Raw genomic sequence first — 25,436 nt, forward strand, 5'->3', positions numbered from 1 at the left:
AAAGAAAAACGAGCAGGGAAAGGTATACTCTGCTCGATCGAGCAGAGTGAACCTTTCTGGGAGAAAGTGTTTCTCTCTCCCAGGTGGACGGGAGTCGTATTAGACTCCCAGAGCGTCAGGAGAGTAATGACAGATGGCGTTCCTGGTTCCTGTGGAATCATTCAAGAAACTCCTGGACGAGTTCCTCGGAGACCATAATATACAGGGGTACAGGTACGCCTAAGAGTAAAATCATACATGGACAAATACACACTCACACACCAACTCAAACATAAATGCACACACACAATAGGTTGGACTTGATGGACTTATGTCTTTATTCAACCTCAAATACTATGTAATCTGCTTTTCTTCAGCATGTACCGTCCTCAGTTTTGCTCAGTAGCTTTCCTCAGCCCTAAGCCTCTCATCACACCTCTGTGTGATACTCACACTGCTCCCCCTCATGGGTCATGGACTCTCTCAGTAGTGTCCAACAGGTCCCTTGGGTCACCAACCTTCCTGACCTCTCCCAGCCTCCCCTGGCTGTTCCACGTGTGTCCAGCATGCACATGAGTCTGCCTGTTCTCGTGTGCCTCCTGCACACACAACTCCCCTGAACTTTGGTCCAGGCTCCTAATAAGGCTTCTGTCAGCCACCTGATCAACCTATACTGGCCATTGGCAACACCTGGCCCCAGGAATAGAGATTCCATTCCACTATAGTCCGGAAAACCTGGAAGGAACTTAAAAAGCCAGTTTCTTCCCTGGAAAGTTTTAACATCATGGAACCTCTTAGTCCCTCTAGCTGATTGTTCTTGGGGACAATGTTGCCAAACTACATTGTGGCATTGCCACACCCTTCTACAAGATGCAAATGTAACCTCGCCACAAATGTGACAGAAGTTATCTGCGTTGTTTACACAGTTTCGAAGCATCTTGGCTTCTGAGGGGAAATATCACGCAACTGTTCCTTGGAAATATTAGGCAATGACACTTTCACAAGCCACCAGATGTAACTGTATGATGCGTAGATCTGACCAAGATAAATGTACCTTGCAACTAAAGGACAATAAATTACTAGGGATGCACCGATATATCGGCCGCTGAAACATATCGGCCGAAAATGACACTTTTGGCATAATGCCAAAAGTGCCTTTTTCCTGCTGATACATCAGCGCATCCCTGATTTCTTTCCTCCACGCTGGACACTGCTCTGTGTCCCAGCGGGCAGGAGAGAAACTGTGATAGCCAGCCGAGCGCTGCGGGAGGAGAGCGCTGTGAGCGGCCGGCATCTCTTCTCCCACACCGCTGAGCCTCCTATCACAGTTCGACAGACGGTGTATGGGCGGAGACAGGCCGCTCTGTCACAGGAGGCTGAGCTCTCCTCCCTGCACTGCTTGCTCGGCCTCCTGTTGCAGCGTGTCAGAGAGGAGAGCAATGTACAAACATCAGCGATCAGTGTTTGTAGATAATTGAGGACATGGTATGTGGACTATATCCTCAATTATGAATCAATGGGAGTGATCTACATCACCTCCTGTTCATTCATAGTTGTAGTTATAGTAACCATACTCTGTCGTCATGTTATCAATGAGCAGGAACACTCATAGAGGATTCCTGTTCATTGATAACTGGGGCTGCAGAAAAAGAGATTGAGGATTCTGTGTCCTCAATCTCTTTCTCTATTTTAAAAGGGAAATATCAGGGGTCTGGACCCCTAATATTTCCCCTGAAGCCCCTAAAAGTAAAGTAAAAAATTAAAATATTTAATAAAAAAAATAATTATTAAATAAATATAAATATAAAAAAATTAAAAAGTTTATAAAAAAATAAATAAAAATAAAATATTTGAAAAATTTGAAAAAATTAAAATAAAAAACATTATCAGATCCGGTTTCAGCCTGACAATTTTTTTTATTTCGGTTTTGTTTCGGTTTTAAAATTTCCATTTCGGTAAATTATAGTTAGGTAATAAGCTTTAGGCTCAAAATGAAGATACATTTTTATACTTCCATGTGGTACCATTTTCATTGTCGAGAAGTTATGAGGCATCATGATCATCAGACACCTCCCTCCCTTGTCGGTAAATATACTCACCTGTGTATAAATCTTTTTTGTGAAATATCTTGAACACTTTAGCCAACCAGCATTGTTATCACCTGTTTTCTAATTCATCTAATCAAAATACAGTATGTAAAAATTAACACATTTTATCTAGGTCGATGATTTCCAAAAATTTGTAGACCAGTGTAATGGATGATTTCAATTAATTTGATTATGATGGGGGTTGTTCAAATATGATAGTATTACTACGTTCATGATAATATCATCTGCAGTATGGGGTTGCTTTATCTTATTAGAGACATGTTATACATTGGAGATTATCTCTTTTGGTCTAGAAGGTCCCTAATCCTTTGTGCTTGTCATTCCTTTCCAATTCACCTCTTATGTGGTGGTCCAGTCCCTTTGGGGATCCTGCTGAGTCTAGGTTATGGGTGCAGCATTCCAATCATCTGTATGTTGATTGCTACCTGATCCGGTGGGTGATATTAAAATAATTGAACTAAATTATATAATGGATATTATCCATGTCTGAAGAAGCGCTTGAAGCGCTGAACACGTTGAATGTAAACTACTTCAACAATCATAAAGAATAAGCAACTTTAAACTAAGTGACTGAAAAAAAACACTGTATGGTTTCTCTTTATCTTTCATTATGTTGTATTAATGTTTTGGAGTAGTTTTTGGAGGTGTTAACAATCTTATACATCATAAGGAAGGAAGTGTGGATGTCTACAATCATGTTTTTTATATGGTTTTTAACACTTTTTATACAATAAAGATGTTTTTTGACGTAAAATTTAAGTAATTCTTGGCTTTGTCACTAAGCACCGAAAAAAACTCATCCATAAACCCGATTTTTTTACATGAGTTATTACAGGTGTGGTGCTAATCACTCAGGGTTTTATACAAAAACCTATTCTGCTCATAGACTAAAGCTGGCCATACACCTTACAATTATCTGCAGATTTTCTGTGGTCAGATGGAAAAGGTGCAACAGATTCCTCCAACTACACTTAACTGTGTAGATGTAGTAATCTCCACCTGGGCCAATCTGTTGCACTTTTTCCATCTGACCACAGAAAATCTGCAGATAATTGTAAGGTGCATGGGCATCTTAACATTGGGCATCCGATCAGGTCCACCTGAAAAACTGACAGGCGAACCTGATCGGAAAGTAGCCTTAGAAATGCCAATTAACCATCGCTTGAGAACATGCATGTAGATGGGAATTACCGGCAAGGAAGACTGCAGCAGATTAGCAGCACTAAGATGCAACAAAGTATAAAAAAGGGAAAAGTTTTTTTTTTTTTAAATAGAATTGTTTATTATTCAAAATGCTTTAGCAAACCATATGCCATTCCATTTACATGTACCTTAAACCACAAATAAAAAGTAACAATTATAAACATTTCTGGAAATGATTTTTGCAGTAAAGGTCCTTTAATATTTATAATAACTTTTATGACTGATAGTCAGGCAAATAGAAATCTGAAACATGCACTTTATTCTGCTCACATAAGTCACATCGAAAGCTTGGAGTTACTGTGTATGCATTTGAATATGAATCCCAATGTGTAAATATAAGTCTATTGTAAGTAATTCCCTGTAGATGAATCTGTCTGTTCTGTGCTGCATAAGTTGCCCAGACAAGATCAATATGTTTGATAGTGTAAGAGAGCATGTTAGGGCTGATAGCATGTCAAGTGAGCTCCCACCGGCAAGAAGAAAAATAGATGACATGACAGGGCCTTTCACCCCTTTTGTTGGGTTTTAACAGAAGCTGTGAGTATTGTTAAAAAGGTTTCATCCACTTTTTTTTACATCAAAACAGATCAAGCAGTGGAGGATTTCTCTGTTTAAACTATTTATATTACATTATGTTGAACGCCTGCATGCAGCAAGTATTTATCTGGAGACCTGCAGAAATTATCTTCTGGTTGTAGAATACATTTGAAGGCATTGTATGGCATTATATAGCAGGGTAATAGTAATAAACCTGGTGGGAGGTGAAAGAAAACTATTTGAAAATGCTACTTAAAAGGCACCAATCTGTATATCGTCGCCAATAATCTTATATTGTGTATACTGATTTTGCTGTCATTCTTCCTCTAGAAGGCAACACTTAGAAAATGTTAAGGCACATTTCTTTGCAAAAAATTAACCCCCTTCCTCCCACCCCCCTTTCACCCATCCATTGCATTTTTTTCTTACCTTCGAAAGCACGTTTTCCTCACCTAAGTCCACCATCTGGGTTCCTTGCCAGACCCATCTCTGGGTGCAGGACCCCGCTGCTGAACAGCCAAAAGGAAGTGTCTATGTCACACAAGCAGTGACATGGACACCTCAAGAAGGACCCTGCTTCTGTTATACAAAAGAGAAGACTTAAAACTGGAGCATCATGTAACTGTGAATGCATACAAGTAAAAAAGGCATTTTTTTAAATGTTTGCAATTAGTTAGAGTGGATGTGGGGAAGGTGTGTGTGTGAGGGCCCTGTTTTGACATTTTTTTCTCATCAACCTTTCAGAGTATTTGCAAGTTTACGAACAAGAATTTAAGATGTTAGCCTACAGGATGGATATGAATACAGACAGATTACAACATTCTTTACAAAGGGGTCTATTCGCTAAGCTGCTGTAGGCAGCCGAGTGAACGACCGACCTGAAGTGAAGTGAGCCGAATGCTGTTCGGCTATTCACGTCAGGCTTGTACGGCTGAAATCAGCCGTACATTGAGTGGCTTTGTGTGGCTTCGGGTCGGCCGAACATGCTCAGCATGTTCGACCGACCCAAAGTGCAGAAGGAGTTCGAATCAGCCAATCCAACATCTGGATCGGCTGAGCCGAACCTCCAGCAGGCTACTCGCTGCTGTTCGGTCTATTCTCATAGATGCCGAACAGCAGTGAGTGAATAGCCGAATGCTGCCGAGCGGCATTCGGCTCGGCTGTTCTGCTCGGTCTCTCTGTGGGACCGAGCAGAACAGAAAAACAGTTAAAAAAGTAGAAAAAATAAATAGAAAACTATTGTGCGGAGCTAGCAATGACAGCTAGCTCTGCCCAACAGTTTTCTATTGGCTGGCGGTTCTGCTGCTGTCAAAAAAAAGAAAGAAAAAAAAGCCTAACTCTCCCTGGCAATAGTGAATAGCCGGTACAGCACCAATTCGGTTCTACTGAACCGTAGGGGTTCTGGGGCCAAATCTAGCCGAAGGATTGGCCGAAGCTACGGCTAGATCCTTCGGCAGCTTCGTGAATAGACCCCTTAGTGTCTTGTGAAAGATGGACTGTATAGTGTATATATACAGTATATTTATTGTGTATGTTGAAAGGGGGACAGTCTCAACTGGTATTGGCCAACAGAGTGATGCTTGAATAGCCAAACTATGTACATAGGGCAGGAGAATAAACACAAACAATAACAGCTATAATAAGATTAACTACTGAGTGTCTGTAGTATGTTAATTTACCCAGCTGCACCTAATGTCAGAGTTATGTTAATTCCATTATTGACACAATCACACAAATGGGCAAACAGACTTTAATGATGTAAATAGGAGTCCAGCGTTAACCCCTTGTGTGCTGCTGCATTGTCACAGTCAGTAGTCTCGATGGCCCCCTTGTACCAACCTCCCAAAAACCAAACCCTCCAGGTTCCCAGGACATGGAGGTTACCGTGACACTCCATATCAGTCATTAACCTTGGAGCTTTTCATGTCTATGTGAGAAACCTAGCAGACACATGCACACTATCGAAAATAACGGAAAATTTAATCATACTTACCGTAATTTTCTTTTCCTGGTTATATTCCATGGCAGCGCTGACAATTGGGTTAATCCTCATACCCCTAGGTTATCCAAAGAGACAGTACAGCAAAAGCAGTCCCCTTTCTGGCTGGCTTCCTCTGAGTGAAACTTTAGACTTAGCTATCACTCCTGTGACTCATTCATTCCCGTGTGTAATGTTGAGAAGATAATTCAGGCCAGCAATTCTAACTTTTTCTCATCACCATTTCATCAGCCGTTATATGTCGGCACCATTCATAGGGAAGATTTATGCAATGTGCAAATTGTTTTTGTGAGCTTGCAAGAACTTTGCATAATTAGTTGTATGGTTATGTGCTTGTAAATGCATTTTAGGGAAAACAAGAATTGATTTTTTCCTGCCTTTAAATATTTTTATATTTGTTATTATGTATTTGTAAGAGGTTGTCTTGTTTTTACTACATGTAATGCTGTGTGTAAAAATGGGCATAACAGTGTTTAAAGGGCAATAAAATCTAGAGTACATTGTGCCTTATATAGAATAGGTAATAATAACATTTCACCAATCTGTATGCACAGTAAAAGTCAACCACTGGAGATGTTTTATACTCAGAGTTACATTACCTATACAAAAATGTCTAAGATTGTGTTCTCGGGGTAAAAAGAGCTGCTAGAGAATGTAATGTGTACTGGAAAATCAATCCTGATTATTACAACTTTATTTTAAATGGCTGCATTTCTGATAAATAATTAGATCTTAAATGCATGGCGGGTCATAGTCTAACTGTCTTTCATTAGAGATTTGGTAGATTCAGACATGTTTCAAATAACTGGGTAGTATAAGAATAAAAATTATAGCCTAGGGTGGCAGGCTATCAGGAGCAGCACACAGTCAGCAACACATTACCATGCAGTGAATCTGGCTAGGTTTTCATTGTTTCCTCTGCACAGTTTTGTTGGTAGTGTAGTGTACTGAGTACTGTAGCTTACCACACTGGGTCTATTAACTTAGAACTAATAGTAGAGTAGAGAAACAGTTTGTCCTTTTCTTCTATTCATAGGTTCTAGTCTACAGACATAGTAAAACATAGTCTATTTCCGTCAGTGTACCTTGTGTAGCTATGTCATCTGGTCTATTAGTAGACATGTGCAATTCATTTCGTTCTGAATTGAAATTCGGACGAAATTTGGGAAATTCTGAGATTCGGATGTATCCGAATTATAGATATAACGAATGCAAACGAATCCGAATTTCCTATTCCAAAATTTGTTAGCGGTAGCCTGGAGGAAATTTTGTTTGTTGGACGAAATTTCGTTGCAGCAAAATTACATTAGATTTTTTTTTCTTTTTTTAGTCTGCAAAAGAGGAAAAAAAAAGTGTGAGGTACCCCCCCCCCCAATTCTTACCAGACCCTTTAGGTCTGGTAGGAATTTTAGGAGGGACCCCCCAAGTTAAAACAAAAACAAGTGTGTGGGGTTCCCCCCAAAATCCACACCAGGCCCTTTAGGTCTGGTAGGAATTTTAAGGGGGAACCCCAGCCCCCAAAATGGGGGAAAAAAATTTCCTACCAGACCCTTGAGCTGAGCACTGGCCTGGCAGGGCAGGAAAGGAAGGGGCGATTGAGCGCCCCCCATCCCCTGCGCCTTCCTTGGCCACGTGCCCTCGGCTTTGGGAGGGTGTCCCCACGCTGATGGGTACAATGGCTTCTTCCCCACAACCCTGACCCGATGGTTGTGGGGGTCTGCGGGCAAGGGGGCTTATTTGCATCAGGGTACCCCTTTAATTAAGGGGGCACCCAGATGCCGCTCCCCCTTAAATGAGTAAATGAGTAAATGAGTAAGGGTTACTTATACCCCTACCCATTCGCTAAAGGGTATCAAATAGTTATTAACGAGTCCAGACTTTTGATAAAATTCTTTAATTGAAAAAAAGAGACAATTTGTTACTATTCCTTTAATTAAAAAAGAAAACAAAATGACTCCATCGATGTAATCCAGCGTCAATCAAGGTGCACGGCAAAAAAAATAATTCCCAATGTCACTGCAACCAACAAACGAAACGAAAACGAAACAAAATTTCGAACCGACTACAGCTAACAAATTTTTTCGAATCACGAAGCGAATTCAATTTCGGACCTGAATCCCGAAAAACGAAATAACGCAAAATCTGAATCAAAACAAATTTTTTTGCCGGTGCACATATCTACTTGTTAGCGTGATACTTAAACTAGCTAGCTCAAATGGATAGGAAGGGAATGGCATAAGACAATTGGCCTGGGGGAAGGGGGGGCAAAGAATATAACTCTGGCTGTGCCTACTGGACAATGTTCAACCACTTATTCTTCTAGTTCATCTAATGAAAAATAATATTTTGTCTGATGAGAGAGGAAAATGTGTCAAAGGAATAATAAAATGTTGTTTGATGACAGGGGGAATTTATCTGATAAACCATTATATAGGTAGGGGTCTAGCACATAAAAAAACCCTATGATTGGCCCTTCTAAGTCACCTGACCACAGTTCAGAGGCCAGAAAGTGTACTGTTGGTCAGAAGTGGCCCTAATTGACAAGATGGTACGCCAATTAAATCATTCAATTTTAGGTTCCAAAAAGCAATTGAGGTTTTGAAGGGTAGGACTGGTTCACTTGATCTGGGATTCAGAAAATGTTTAGTCAATGCTAACAGATGGATTTCTACCAGGGTATAAACTCATCTGCTAACTATATAACTAGGGATGTTCAAATACCAAGTACCGTACTCGGTACAAGTACAAGTACAGATACTTTTCCAGCTCTAAGACTAGACTAGAGAAAATTTCAAAAGTTGGGAGGCAGCTGTCATTTGTAAGGAGCACACAGAGCTGGGATTTGTAGATCCCCATTTTAATGCATTATTTTGTTTTTATAAATATATATAAGTGATGCACCGATAGCATTTTCATAAGTACAAGTACTGATACTTGCCAAGTACTCCCAGATACAAGTACATTTTTGTTTATTGTCATATGACAGTTTTTCGAAAACAATACAGACTAATGATTTCAGGACAGTAGTGGAGCTCCAGAGCCCGTTCCTAGCTGCAACCTCTGCAAACCTGATAGTGCTTGTGAAAATGCCCAGTATTGGCACTGGTATCTGAACTGGTATCTGGACATCCCTGTATAAAACTAACATACCATCTGTTAAACCTTGTCTTGGAAGCTAGAGGTTAAGTGTGATCTGGGGTATACTGTGCCATAATGGACCATCATAGGCTATAGAAGAGTGCGTGTTCACTTCAATACCTGTACATCCATAAATTATCTGTCTTGCGCAAATAGGTCATAGGGCCAGGTTTGATGAATCGACAGCAGAGCAGATTTGTTTATCAATGGTTACAATTCTAAGCATTTACTAATACAATGTTAACATACCCTAGAAAATTATGCTAATAATATTGACTCTTTTACTCTGAAATGCCTTTTGCATTATTAATATTTTTTAACAGCTACAAAAGAGACTAAAAAAGATTACTGATGGACACTTCCAAGAGTTGATAAATTATAAGTACAAATAAAACCAGTACATTCACTCTATGTAAATGTTTAGGCGGATTCATACATCATTTAAACAAGCTGAATCTATCCGTTTATATTGCCACTGGGATGTATATAACATCATAATTGGAAAAATAATACTCTTTTTACTGTCTCGAGTAATTGCATAGCGTAATTATATTTGCATTAATGAGAAACTAACATCAATATTATTGGACAGCCATAAAAAAGTGATAGCAGCAAAGCAATTTTGCCTAACTTGCACATATGGAAGTCAAGACTTATGATATATCAATACTGTATGTAAATAAATACAAGTTACCTGCTATATTACTAAGTGGCAAGAAACTTTGGGAGTTATTTGCAACTTTTGGTAATTTAACGAAATATGATTGTTTAATATCATTCACCGTTATGTATTTTTAAAAATAAGTCTCTTAATTATTGGTAGCACTGGTTAAGGTCATTGTCGAGTGGCTTTTGCCAGAATCAGAACTGTTTTTCTCCCCATACAATTCTTTAGTAATGCTAAAGTAGCTTGAAGCAAGCCAGCAGAAGATGGTTAACTGCTGGGCAAATGCATCTGCAATGAGTTCGGAATGATTTTAACTGTCTCAAACTGATGTCAAAAGCATGCTGCATTTTAAGGTCATAAACATGGGTCCCTAGACGAAAAAATACCTAAAGTTTATTAGTGGTAGGGATGTTCAGATACCAAGTACCGTAGTGGTAGGGATGTTCAGATACCAAGTACCAAGTACCGATAATTTGGAACATGAAACCTCATACTTATAAAGTATATATTGACAGATGGTTATATATCACAATAGCAAAATTTTAATATTTCAATAGGTCACTGTTAAACATTGCCACCACTCCACCAGTGGCATGGCAACGCACCTGAATATCACGCCACCTTATTAGCCAATAGGCTCCACCACTTAGCCGAATAGGACAGTCATATTTTTTTAATATTACCTGTCTGGCAGTATGAGTTCCTTGTCAGACTTTTTTTTAGAAAAGAGCTGAAATCAAAAAGGATGGTAAGTGTTGAACTGAGAGTGAAGGGATCTGATTTTAACCAAGGAGCTGGAGAGGTTTACTAACTTCTTTCTGAAGGTGAAACACCCTTTGAAGTGATAAAGTGTATTTAACAAAGGTTGTTAATGAAACCTATGCAACTAAAAGTATTATCCTCTTGTGAAGATGCTAGCTGCAGATTCATGAGCTTACTGCAATACTTGTACTGGATCTAGCAACTAGCATTTTCAGGAGATCAGAAATGCAACTTTACATACTTGATCTGGTACTGTTTTTCTATAAATAACTAGAATATGCTTCTATTTTCCTGCTGAAACCCTGTGTCCATTTTTATCTTTGCTTGACAAGTACAATGATAATGATTGCATTCCTCACTTTTTGCCTAGTTTCATGGAGAGCTCACAGGGGACAAACAAATTCCCTAGCCACAAATCCTCAGCTCTCTAGACAATTTTAACTGCATAAAATCACGCTAGCCGTCACTGTGCTTGTTACATTCTTTACACAGAGATATTAACAATAGAGTATCATATTTGAGTATGTGTCCAAAATGTCTCAATTGACCTCATTTGCCAATGGTCACTAACATATTATAATAGCTGGCCTTCAGGTAGTAGCACGTTTTTGTTAATTCAATGATCTGGCTGCACTGAATCCTTTAGCTGTGTATGTTCTGATTTCTGAGCTATTGGCTGATAAATGTTTTTGTGTTTTCCCCATTACTGCCAAGTCTTTGCCTGTCTCTAGTCTGCCTCCCACCCCTTCTCACTGTAGTCTTGTTCCAGTACTCTGTAATTTTGTTTCGTTTTAAAAAAAGTTTAGTGTCCCAGACTCTTATTTTCTTCCTATGATTATCATTTTCTACCATGACCTGTTTGTCCATTAGCTCAAAGATATAATTTACTTAGTGCCTCAGTCTGGTGCTTTTCATTCTCTGCCTTTACTATTTGCTATGCCTGTCTCTTTGTCTCTCTCACTACCAGCCATTTAGTTCATATGCTTAATTCCATCTTTTCACTTGACTGGGTATATGAGAAGGTTTGTCATAAATGTTTGTAAATGAGCAAATAATGCTAAATCTGCTTAGCAACAGTTCACATTTTCTCTGATATACTGTTATTAAATGCCATTAGATCGGCCTATCAGTTTTTTTTTCTACGATAACCCCCATTAATGCCATTCAGGCTGTTCCACGGTGCTTGCAGGTACAGAGGTCAGTCACGGCTCGTTTCAAAAGCTCACAAGAGCAATCTTAAGCACAAGAATTTGGGGACTCTCCTGCTGGGAGTGATGAAAAGCAACAATCCATTTCCCTCCTTCTCTACATCATTCTCATCATTACCTCATGAGCGTTTTCCCTTTTCTATATTGTCTGCTGGTAGTGGTGATTGTGGGGTCCATTTTATTATATCTGAGTGGCCACAGGACTAACACACTCAGTGATGTGTGTTTGAGTGCCATAACAGAATTCTGTTTTTTACTTTTTCTTTACTACCAGGCTGATGCTGCTTGGTGGAGTCTCTACACACAGCAAAATATAATATAAAATAATTGTATTTTTTGTATTTCCTTTGCTGCTTTGATACGGCATGCTACTCAAAAAGACATTCTAAAGATCTATATTATTCTTCTCTCATTAGCTTCACTGTCTAGTTCTTACTAATGATGCTGCTGTAGTGCTGCCTCACCCTGGAAAAGAAAAGCACTTTTATAAAATAATTCTATCCTTGTTTACTTTTTTTGTCAGCTTTATAGTAAAATATAGTAACATAGGAATATGAACATTAGAACAGGGTGTTTTGACAGCTTTTCACACCTTCAACCTGCTTATTTGAAATTAACATTTGTCTTGACAAATTGTATGACACCATGTTGTTGCATTAAGAAAACCCAGTTGTCAGTGTGGGTATAAATGCTGGGATATGTTCCTTGCACTCATTTGACATGTAGTGGAAAGTGTGGTGCCACAGCAAATTGTTTATTGTGTGTTTTGGTATGTTCCCTTTTTTCCCCTCCTGTTCAATGCTAGTACAGTCTCTAGCTAGACACTCCTTTCTCACTAATGCTTCTCTGGCCAGTTTCAGTTTCATTGCAGAGACAGGGCTTAGGAAAGTCATTGTCTTCTTGCTGTTGCCATTCTGTTGCATTGTATTGTTAATATAGTAATATTTCCTGACACCTAGGGGTGCCATACAACATATTTATTGTGTGCTTCAGTAAATTCCTTTCTTCCCTCACCTGTTCAGTGCTAGTTAGTACAGTCTCTAGCTAGACACTCCCTGCTCTCTCATGTTTCCTCAGTTAGTTTTGGTTTTATCGCAGAGACAGGGCTTAGGAAAGTCATTGGGGGAATTTATCAAAACTGGAGTAGACAAAATCTGAAGCAGGTGTGCATGGCAACCAATCAGCTTCTCTCTTCATTTTGTTCAGTTGAGATTTGAAAATGAAAGAGAGAATCTGATTGGATGTCATGCATAGCTGCTCCAGATTTTGTCTGCTCCAGTTTTGATAAATTCCCTTCTTTGTCTTTTTACACTTCAGAGAACTGAAACAACATCCTCTGTACTGTACTTATATGAAATAAACCTATGTTGGGTATAAACTTCTGTCTTATTGAACAGTTAAGCTGCCTGTGGGTTCTGTGGAGTAAGCAAGTATGAGCAGATAAAGATCTAACAAGGTATGTCTTCGTATAAAGACTGAACAATCTTCAACATAACTAAATCCAATTGATCCAATTGATTGTGGCTTACTACTGCTAGCCCTTCCTCAGTCCTGTCCACTTCATCCTGCTAGTAAAAAAAAGCTTAACTTCTGCTATAAAGACTTGATAACCACATTAGCCTCAGTAGAACTACAGCCTTCCATTAAAAAGAATGGTGCTGCAGCACTAAATTACAGGTGCATCTGCATTCACAGTTCTCTCTTAAGGTGCCCATACACTGCTTGATTCTCGTCTGAGAATCGGGCGAAATCCCACGATCGTACGAGAATCGAGTAGTGTGAACGAAGACGTGCGACCGTTTCTACTGTACGGTCGCACATCTTTTGTCGAACATAATGTTAATAATGAGCTTCGTGCTCAGCTACTCATTAAGCAGCAAGCACTAATCTGAGTGAAACCAGAATAATAATGAATAAACATAAAAATTGTGACGCAGTTGAGTTGAGAGCGCGCTACAATTGTCAAGTTTATTCAATGATGAGGCACGGCTTCAGAATTCAACGTAGAGTTTCCACTACAGTAGGATGGCAAAATGTTGCAGAAGGCACTGTTATCAGCAGTCTCATTGCTAATTTACAGGCCTGTAGCTTGTCAATCAGCACTTGGACTTACCTAGTCCTGCTCACTGATTTCTGGCCTCTGTTGCTGGAACCTTCATCTTGTGAGCTGCAGTATCTGGAAGGGGGAGTGTGTGAGACACAAAGGAGAATTAAGCTTACACATATCTTTTGTGAATAAAGCAAAAGTAGACAATTTATATTGTTATATTTAAAAAATGTTGAAGATATTGAAAGTAAATTTTACAAAACGTTTAGGTTTTAAAAAGCAAATATGTCTACTTGTACATAGACTGTGGAAATTAGGAGGTGATGCAAGAAGTAAACCATAGTCCCATTACATCTAATTATTAATGACTAGCATTCACACAAGGTTCAAATCATATAACAAAATTATGAACATGAGGCTCGTTCTAACTGATGCATAAGGATGGTGCTTTTATTGTTGTAACAAAAGAAGAAACAAAATGTTTTGTAGCAGGGTCAGAACTTGGCCCCGGGTGCCTTAATTGCAATGGCCGTGGCTATTTCTGCTGCCTCTGCTGATCCCACTATAAGGTACAGTACTCTTAATCTAACACTTTGCTCACAGCTATCATCACAATGCCTTTAGTGACAGTGCATGCTTCTTTTTGTGGCTTTTTTTTGAATATTTGTATCCATTATGTTTCTAAATGTACTACATTTACTATATTTCTAGATTTGTACTGTCTTCTAGTCAAGTCTGTTGGGGACTACTGACTAACGATACATTGAAGACACTGATTAGCTGTAGTTGGTATACTGTGCATGTGTACCTGGTTCATGTTGCTGAATTAACATTCCCTTCCACAAAGCATCTCGTCCTTTGTAAAAGATGGTTCCTCTCTAAGTACAGATGATTATTCTTACATGTGTTTGCACAACAGGGCTAACATAACACTGTGATCCTTTTCCATATTTAACACCTGTAGAAAAATAAGCATTCAATCATAGGCAGAATGCATGCATCAAGCAGTTTATGGCAGGCTGAGAAAATATCTGCTTTTCCAGAGACTGTGAATCAAGGAAACGGCAGCGTTTTGAAAGCCAAAAAGCACATTGCTAGCAGCTCAGATGCCAAGGGTAACATCAATCGTCTGATGTCCGCAAGAAGGTTATAGAATTTGGAGTGATTTGTATTAACTTCTGCCTCAATCCAACCTGTTTCATGGCTTCAGAACAGTACAATTTATTTTCTTTTAAAGGTTGGTGTATAACATCTCAAACTTAAGTTTTATGGACTTCAAAACATTTGGCGTGTATGCTTAACCATCCAGATACATGGAGCGAATTGACTGTTGGGGTGCTTATCCTTTTATTTATAGCAAATCAGAAACTTGGACAGACTTCACAGTTGCAGAAATTCTAATCCTTTACAAATTATATTTGTAAAATCAAGGAAATGGTAAGAATGAGTAATGGTGAAAATATAATCTTCTATAACTATGAAGAAAAGCAAAATAAATATGCTTTTTGAGCTTATCAAACTTAACAAAATTGAGGTTTTACATTTTTTAAATGAAAGTACTTATGGTTCTGTATGTTTGACTAATGATCAAATTCCAACTTCTAAAGGCATTTAGCATACATTACTAATTGTTAAAGTTGAGCTACAGACAAGCAACTAACTAAACAGCTGAGTGACAAATGTATAGACTTTTTTTACCTTCCAAAGGATTGGTACTTCTGTTCAGCCAATCTTGTGACACCAGCACAGAGACAAAGAGGGGTAATACCCAAAGTCCACACCCACAATTTAAAGATTTTTTCGTTCACCCTACGTGCAGAGGGTATTATCGACCGTGGGCTATCAAAAACAATCCTCTACTGTGGGCAACTATAAAACAGAAGGTGAAATGACCAAAAGAGGGTCAAATCAAAAGGCAGTGCAATGAGGATCAGAATGCCTGGTACGGTACAAAAATTTACATTATATTCAATATTTTAAAATTGATGAGTCACAAAAGACACACACCTATTGGCCACCACCAGTACACCCTATTAAAATTGGTCAATCAACTAAATCTCTCATTCCAAAAAACCATGCATACTGCGACAAGCTGATCAGCATATATGTTTGACCGGTACTGCTCAAAAAAATATAGAGCAAACAGCGCTAGAAGACAGCAATGTGTAATGTGTCTCAGAACCAGATATACTATAATAGATTAGTAAGCTATGGGATGGCAATTTAGTAACTTAAACTTCTCCGCTGGATTCGGAAGTCTTTTCGTTCACAAGGAGGGTAATATGAATGGTTGTAACTTTGTAGCCGCGGCTATAGATGTGAAACAAGTTGATATGGTGCAGGTTGCCTCATCAGGCGTAATATAAAGTGATACAGTCCTTCCGAGTCTGCTAAACAGTATCGCCTGGAGTTTTATCACACATGGAAAAGGTGTTTAACCATACAGTATGTAAATGGAGGTACTCACAGGTGCCATGACGTTGTAGATCGTTGCAGATTGGGTAGATTCAGGGAGTCAAATCACTCCACCACTCGTTGTTTTATGGAGCCGTTGGCAAGAAAGCAATTTTCACTTTAAGAAGACTTTCGTTTCGTTCAACAGCGTCCCAATAAAGTCCCTGAACGTCCCTGTGTCTTTTGTGACTCATCAATTTTAAAATATTGAATAAAATTTACATTTTGTACCGTACCAGGCATTCAGATCCTCATTGCACTGTCTTTTGATTTGACCCTCTTTTGGTCATTTCAACTTCTGTTTTATTGTGACACCAGCACCCCTGCCAGGCAGCACAGCCACATCCTGAACTTCCAGAGGCCTCTCTGCATACTACATTGCAACTTAACACTACAACGTGGGCTAGGACCCAGCATAGCCTGTGATTGGAAAATGCATTATGAAAAAGTAATCTCTTTGCTTTCTCCTGCTGTCATGTACATTTCAATATTTGGTAATCAGCTCAGTGTTAACCAACTTGATGGTCTATACTTAATAAGTGTTGTGTTGCATTACAGAATTACAGCATAAAAAAAACTGCTTTGAACCCGATTCAGAAACGAAGAAAATGTTTATTGAGTAATCTTCTACCTACCTTATGTCAAAATCAAATGTAGGGTAAAACCCCTGTAAGCACTGTGCCATGTTGGGTACATTTCCATTCACTTCCTATACTGGATACACTGGAACAGGAAATCTGTACAGAGTAACTACTGTTACTACTGTACTGGCTACCAATCCTAGTCCTGCTTTCATGGCCAATTTTGTACTTATAAAGCATGACCCTGTAGGTCTTCTTAATCCTGCACCCTCTTCCCGGCATCATTTTCATTTACTATGGTTGCCTCTGCAATTTTTGATAGCTGAAGGAAGCAGAGAATTGGGTATGTACAAAGCATAACGAATGGCCAGAAAAAAACATTGTGTAGGGACAGTAGGGAGGCAGAGAGTTCTAGAGGAGCTAGTGATAGTAAGTCTGTCACATCTCCAGCCTTGTAGCTCACATGTAGATGTTCTGTTCCTGTGACTTGATATCCGCTATCTGTTTTTCTTTGTGGTTAACGTAACAAAAATAAACTGCTAAGCATTAGAGGTCCTTTTTACTCATCATACTGTCTATGAGTTGTTCAGGAAGAATATATTCAATGCCAGAATCACTGTGCTCTAGTAAAAAGCTCCATATAACTTCATTGATTCCTGATTGATGGAGTCATTACCAAATGGTTGTAGAGAGGTTTCGGGAATCATTTCTGGCCGGCATGCACCGGAGAGGCCTTTGAAGAGGGTTGAAAGTCAGGTGATGCTATTTCATCATTAGGACATGAACGGACTAGTATATAAGTCATTGCTTTATTTCATGGATTTGTATTACGTGTCTTTACCTTTCCTCGTATTTCATTTTCATCTTTTTTTAGTTCTTGAAAAAGTTATAGTGTTGCATTAATTAATCGGTAATTTTACTACAAAAAATTAACTCCTTGCATGTCACAACTCTCACTTTTGCAGTATTACGATTTTAGTTTTTTTTTTACATGGGCTTCCTGTGCCTTTATTTTTTATATTTCCTATTGTTTATCTACATCATACTGGAAAATATTAAGACGGATACATTTTGAGCTTAAGTCATTCTGATAGCATGGTAACCAGGTGCTTACTGTGTTTTAGTGTTGAATCCCCATGAAGTACATAGTCTGCATGGAGTTTGTAAGTTCTGTTTGTGTTTTCTCCAGGTGCACTATCCAGTGCACCACCCAGTGCAAAAATATACCAGCAGGTCAATTGGCTTTCAACACATAGCCCAACAATGTGTCTGTATGGCTATGAGAGGTCCATGTGCTCCTATGGATGTTACACTCCTCTTAAAGAGAATTGATATACATAACTTTTAATTTTGTTTTGAAGTAAGGAAGGGTTACACCCTTTTAATTATTTGTATGCAGTCTATGTACCTGGGGAGATGGGGGTTTGAGGCTATTTCCATTCACTTCCTACAAAGGTAATTGAAAACACCTATTAGAAAGTTGTTACCAGAACATCCATTGTCCCGGATTTCCCTTTACCTCAAACTGTAACATTTTGGATTTCCTATTGCTTTCTGTCTTGGTGACAGTGGTCAATGTGAAATACAAAGGATGAATACATCTAGCAGGGACATAGACAGCAATAACAAACTGACAAGAGGTCTAATCCTTCCCTACTCTATCCTAAATTTAAAAAAAAAACAGTTTTGGCCATGCATACACTGTATCAAAACCCCAGAATAACATATTAAAGGAGAACTATGAGGTGAGTGCTTTTCACTCACCTCATAGTTCTAGCCGACCTGTGACAATGAGACTGTCACAGGTCGGCTCAGTAGATCGGGAGCTGAGCGAACATATACCGGCGTTCGCTCACCTCTCGATCCTGTCACGGCTCTCTGCTCCGAACCTCGCTCCAATCCGCCAGCGCTGACTGGTGGAACGGACAGGGGAGGGTACAGCTGGCTCTGCCTCTAGATAGGCAGAGCCAGCTGTCACTCACGCAGCTGGGCGGATCTCGACATCGATGTCGGGATCCGCTCCGGCTGCGAGGTCTCAGTATACCGCGAGCTGTAGCTCGCGGTATACTGAGCTTAGGATAACGGGAGGACGCTAGTTTGTGTCCTCCCGTTAGCCTAAGGAGAACTATGGGGAAAAGCCCTGACCCCATAGTTCTCCTTTAAGGTATTGCAGCGTACCTGCCCTTAGATGTGGTAGCTGCATTTGTTTTCTTTTTTAGGCTTTAGGTGATTGTGGCTGTTCTAGGGTGACAACTCTCACTGATTGTACTGTATATATGTAACTACTGTACTCCATTTATGGATGAGCAATATTGTCAACCTAGGCTGGTTGCTTATGCTTTAGAATACAGAACACTTTCCCATCTCCTTCATAAAGGAGTAAGTGTTCTGCAGCCTACAGAGGAGAACAGGCAGGGTTGATGACACTGCTTAAAATTTCAGTGCAGAAGAGGCAGGAAGTGCATAAGCTTACTGGATTTCTGACAGGATCAAAAGGGACTTTACACACTTATTGAACAAATATATGAAAACACTTTCATCTGTATACTAATAGATGAAAAGCAAATATGGGAAGTACATTGTTAGGTGTTAAATACACTAATGATATAACAAGATAAGCAGCGCTAGGAGTTCAATTAGCTGTATATCACCCAGGTGGCAGTGATTTAAACCAAAATAGTGTTTCCTTAACACATTACTTATATTGAATACTGCAAAGTCAATGTGATGATTTTTTTGTGTGTAAATTTTTTTGTGTATCGTGTCAACACATCAATATAAATAAATAAATATTGTGATGTAAAATACAAGCTGCTGTTAAATACACTAATACCTAATTGATAAATAAGGAACCTAGCAGTGATAGCTTTGTTATGCCCTTATAAGAGGGGATAGAGATTGAAATATTAATTCACTCTCTCATTCTCTCCTGCCTCAACTACTACAACTCCCTTCGTGTTGGCCTACCTCTACACAGACTATCCCCACTTCAGTCTACCATGAATGCTGCTGCTAGACCACTTAACTAATCAATCAGTGGCCACCACCCCTCTCTGCCAATCCTTCCACAGGTCTCCAATAGCCAAATGCATAAAACATAAGATACTAACAACAACATACAAAGTCCTCCACAACTCGGACCCCAGCTACATCACCAACATCATCTAAAAGTATGACCCAAACAGCCCTCTCCACTTCTCCCAAGACCTCCTGCTCTCTAGCTCTCTTATCACCTCCACCCATGCTCACCTCGAGGACTTCTTCAGAGCCTCTGCCATCCACTGGAACTCCCTCCCTATTATTTCTGCTTATCTCCTACTCTGTCTGCCTTTAGGAGTTCCCTGAAAACGCACCTATTCCACCTCCTCCTAAAATCTGTACATCCACTCCTTATCCAAATAGGCTCATCCCTCACACTTATTACCTTCTGTATCACTTGCCCTTCATTGTAGATTGTAAGCTCTCATAAGCAAGGTCCCTCTAATCCTTTTGTATTCTATTGTAACTATACTGCACTTTGCATACAGTTGGCTAAATTCAATATAACATTAGAATAATAATTCTTGAGTGAAAACCTCAAAACTGGAATCTCCTCTATGAGATTTGATCCACTTCCATTCTGTTTTTGTTCTGTTTTGAGGTTCACAGCTGCTGTACAAGCATACCAAGTACATAGCAAGCAGTTTCATATAGTTTTCATCACCCAAATGATATCACACATATATATTTGTTTCTTCAGTTGTCTTAGCAAATGTAAAATTATGTGATACAGCTTGTTGCAAATTAAAATCGTTTTGTTTGTAAATATTTGAGATGAATTTAATGTTTCAGGTTTTTCACAGTTTGGGATTATCCAAGGTGAAAAGCATTTTAGATTAATTAAGCCTTTCTGTAATTAAACTAAGACTACACATGATTACAAATCTGAATTGACTTGCCGTTTTGTAATGTTGACTACATCACTTGTCTGCAGCCTGCAAGAAGCTATTTTATGCTTTAATTAATAGACTTGAGCTAAACTACAGATAGGATGGTGGATAAGTCTGAATATTACTGGATGAGCCAAACATGTTTTTATTTCTTTTGGGGGAAAATTAAATGTTAGCACTCACTGTCTGTTTTTATGTCACGTGTGATAGGGCATCTGCTCTGGCTATTCCCCAGTTAGCAATAAGATGAGATGTAATAACAATACAAGGCATAGCAGAGAGTGCGAAGAGACAGTTTGCCAACTTTGTGTCATTCTCCCTAGAACCAGTGACTGGTAGAGTAGGTAGAGTGTTGTTCTTTTCAATTAGCAGTTAAAAGTGTACAGAGCCAGAGCAGCAAACACTATTCCACCAATGGAAATAGATATGGATATCCTGGGATTGATTTAGTAATGGAGTAGAGCATGTTTGCTTTCTAAATAAATTTACACTTTGCTAGTGAAGTTTCATTTATCTAAATGAGGTGAACCATAGTGACAATTCACGTTGCAAAGAATACCATGTGAAAGGAAGATTTTTAAATACCAGGATTTTTGCTTGCTCATGTTAGAATGATTGAAGCCAGTGCAACTTCACCTCATTTACTCAGCTAAGTGAATGTTCTCTTTGCAAACTGAATTTACTTTGTTTCAACTTGCACATGATTCACTTTGTTTTGCCTAATTAGGATAACTGAAAATTCACTTTGAAAGTGAAAATGTTCTGCTCCTTAGTCAATCAAGGTCACTTTGTAGTGATAGTAACAATCAGGACTCATACAGGAAATATTACTGTGTGCCACCCCTGGCAGTACTTCCACCTTGGTCATGGCCTTTGATGGCTGTGCAGAAATCGAGCCCTACTTAAAGAAGGTGTTTACCTAGATGACATTTTTTCTTGTTTATAGCTACCGGTATGTTGTCTTTTGAAATAGTCACAGATTATATATTAAAACTGCTGGCACTGACAGATGTCTTTTCCTCCTTTGCTGTTTTGCTTGGATGTTATGTTTCGGCAAATCACAGAAATCACATGCACATTAAGCAGGCAAACTGTTCTGTCACTTGAATTAGGGAAATGATTGTCAAAGCATGGCTTACATAGTTTTTGGTTAATGGGAACCAAGAGATTTATGCAGCAAGGTGGAAAAATCTTTGACGCTATTAAGAAAAGTAAGGAGAAATCAGAACGGTTGCTATTCGTATATGTCACTACCCTGTATATATATGTGTCCCTTGTCCCTTGTTTCTTATAGAATACAAAATGCCCACAATGCTATTAATGATAAGCTTAATGGCTAGCCAGAATTATTATATGTTGAATCTAGTCACCAGCACACAATCCACAACCAAAAATGTATCATTATTGTTTCTGTTTTGTTCTCACTTAACGAAACTGATTTAAGACAAAGTCTATATGATAAGTTATTTTTTTTAACCTATGCTGTGGGGATCACCTTAAGCAAATGAACTGAGGTCAATGTGAAAGAGCCAGGGAGAAAATATTTATATTTTGGATGGTATAAAAATAATTCATTAGGTATCACTCACCTGTAGATCCTTAAATCATCTCCTTATTCATGCTGACACTGTCCTTCCTTATGGAAGGTGGCTACTTTTGTTCCCCATGGTCCCTGTCTGTTGTAAAGTAGCCACCACTCCGAACTTGCTCCCATGATAGACTACAATCTCACATTTAGTTTGCTAATTTGTATTAAGATTCTAGTCCAGAGCATGTTCAGCTGAGTCAAAGTGCAGAAGCCATTCGACTCAGCCGATCCAGCATCTGGATCAGCTGAGCCGGCAGTTCACTCGCTGCCATTCGCCCCTATTCTCATAGGGGCCACGAGTGAATAGCCGAAGGCCACCAAGCGCCATTTGGCTGGGCTATTCTGCTTGCTACTTCTGAGGTAGCGAGCAGAATATAAAAAATGTAAACAAATGAAAAAGAATGTTACAAATTATTTAAATAAATGTAAAAAAAGAAACATATAAAAAGGAGTTAAGAAAATAATAAAAAAATGTAAAGAAAAAAGCAAAACAAAATGTGGGGTACCCCTCCCAAACAATACCAGACCCTTTAGGTCTGGTAGGCATTTTAGGAGGGACCCTATGTTAAAATAAACATTTTTAAAAATGCGTGGGGTTCCCCTGGTAGGAATTTTAAGGAGGAGCCCCACCCCCAAAAATGGGGGGGGGAAACGTGGGTCCCCCTAAAATTCCCCACCAGACCCTTGATCCGAGCACAGGCCTGGTAGGTCAGGTAAGGGGGGGACAAGCAAGCGCCCCCCCCTCCCTGCCATACCAGGCCACATACCCTCGCCACTTGGAGGGTGCTTTTCCCGGGTCCCCCTGGAAAAGCACCTTGTCCCTGTGCCAATGGGTACAAGAGCCTCTTCCCCACAAGCCCTGGGGCGTTGGTTGTAGGGGTGCAGGCAAGGGGCTTATTAACATCAGGGTAACCCTTTAACCCTCTGACAGATGCCACCAACATATAAACAATTGGGCGGAGCTAGTGGTGGCATCACCGCTAGCTCCGCCCAACTGTTAACATTTGTCCACCTGACATTCTGTCGGCAGGTCCCGGAAAAATCTAACAAATAGGCGGAGCCAGCCGTGGCATCACGGCTGACTTTGCCCATTTGTTGTTATTTAATGACAGTCCAGTGTCCTCGAGACGTTGGTCTGTCATTGAAGGGTAACAACTGGGCGGAGCCAACCGTGACATCACGGCTGGCTACGGCTTCGCCCAGCTGTTGTCATTTGCGGAGAGAACGCTCGGCTTCGGCAGACCTTTCTCCCTGCTTCGGCTGTGACTATGGCTCAGCCCAGCTGAAGCATATGCGTTCGGCTCGGCTGAGCCACTCAGCTGCCTTCAGCTGCTGTACAGGCTATTGTTAAAAGCTCGTACAGCAGCTGTAGCAAAGCGAGCCAAAGGATCAACCGAAGCTACGGCCAGATCTGCAGCAAATGTAATCTTTTAGGCAAAACATTTTCTAGAATCTACAAAGGAAATAACTGGAAATCATGGGATTCGCCAGTCGAGAGTGTAAAATTCTTAACCTGTGAAATATAACATTTGCCCTGTAATAAAAAATCACCTTTTAACCTAAAGACAATGACATATTAAGGTGTTGAGGGAACTTTAAAGAGGGAGAATGGTAAATATATTTTATAAACTGGAATGATGTGTAATAAACTTTAGGGGGATTTTAGGTAAAAGTATCCCGGCCAGGTCACTATCTGAAAGTAGTTTGCACGTTCTCCCTGTGCTTGCACGAGTTTCCTCCGGGTACTCCGGTTTCTTTTCACACTCCAAAGGAAATCTGGTAGGTTAAATTGCGCCTGTCTAAATTGGCCTTTGTATGTACAGTATGCTTGTGAGATAGGGACCTTAGATTGTAAGCTCCTTGAGGGCAGGGACCGATGAGAATGTGCACCTTTAACCTCCTTGGCGGTATTCCCGAGTGTGGCTCGGGGGTTAATTTTCTGTACCATAAGCGGTGGTAAAACTCGGGAATACACAGCGCGTCTCTTACCTTGTCCCTCGAGCCACGCTGTGTCCTCTGGCTGATGCCGGCATCAGTCTACCGGGTTCTGTCCCTTGCGAGCATCCACGTCGCAGGGGGGCGGAACTGGCGGGAGCTTCAAAAATTAGAAAAAAAAACGAAAAAAGAAGAAAAAAATAAAAAATCATACCGTCAGGGAGGTTAATAAATAAAAATAAAAAGGTAAACTAGTCCTGCCCAATCTTTCACTACAGTTGTGCTATTCATAATGCTCATGTGAAATGTTAAGGTGTTTTGTGTGCTGGCACTTATATTTATAGCATCAATTTGACTTTTAACCCTTTATAAGAAGACCCCTGGGTCTGCATGCCTCTTGGAGTCATCAACATCAGTGTTAATTAAGTCATCTTTGCTTTCTTCTAGGAGTAACAGCCTTTTTACAGAGGTCATACAGATGAGCTTTGAGATTACCAGTTTCAGCAGCCTTTCCGGTACTCAGCCCATCTCCTGGCAGCTGGAATATACTGGAAAACCCACAACTGATCTGGTTCTGTCTGAGGTCTTCATTAGTCAGAAGGATATTCAGGGAATTGTCCCTCTCTCTATGGTAAGAAATACTTTCTCAGTAACTTCTAAATGTAATTAGCATGTGGATTATATGCATGGAGACGCACATATCCTAAGCACAGGCAAAAATGAAAATTATTACACATTGATCACCCAATACCACATTGTTTTAACTAATTTATGTAGTTATTGGGGGAAAAACTGGGTGTGATTTAGGAAACTCTCAAAAAGAAGTTTGCATGTGTAAAGATAATAAAACATTTTACTGCTTAAAGCCCAACGTTAGACTTAACTTTTTTTTCATTCTGGACAATAAGAGGAAGAGGAAGAACCTTAGTTTTTTTGCTGCCTGTCTTAATTGGTGATCTTTCCCTATCATTTCCTGTTCCTGTGACATCACAACAAATGAGGGGAATGTGTTTCTCAAGGATAGGGAGACACGCAGCAAAAAAAACTGGACAGAGGTTACTAAAAATGTTTTTCCTGCTCTGTGTCCCAATGGAAAATATTTCCCATTATTTCCAGTCTCCTTGACACCCTTTTTCTGAAGTGAAAATAAATCTCCCCAAAGAGCATACAGCAGTGAAAAACCAGACAAACGTTGTAATCTTTTACTACTCTATCTAAAAGGAAGAAGAATATTTGACTGGGAATAGCCTTTGAAGTAAACCTCCAAATGAGTATATATTTTAATGGCAGGCTTGGGGAGC

The 25,436-nt window shown here is 39.6% G+C and overlaps 1 protein-coding gene across 1 annotated transcript in view; it reads left to right on the forward strand.

Moving 5' to 3' along the window:
• TMEM132C (transmembrane protein 132C) overlaps nt 1–25,436 on the forward strand; it is a 374,589-nt gene that overhangs the window by 266,975 nt on the left and 82,178 nt on the right. The window contains exon 4 of the mRNA XM_018576482.1: nt 24,583–24,766. Within this exon, the coding sequence (XP_018431984.1) occupies nt 24,583–24,766 (184 nt within the window). The remainder of the gene's footprint in view (nt 1–24,582; nt 24,767–25,436) is intronic.

The sequence above is a fragment of the Nanorana parkeri genome, unplaced genomic scaffold (genome assembly GCF_000935625.1).
Source record: "Nanorana parkeri isolate BGI_ZX_2015 unplaced genomic scaffold, ASM93562v1 scaffold68, whole genome shotgun sequence".
Classification (NCBI taxonomy): Eukaryota; Metazoa; Chordata; class Amphibia; order Anura; family Dicroglossidae; genus Nanorana; species Nanorana parkeri.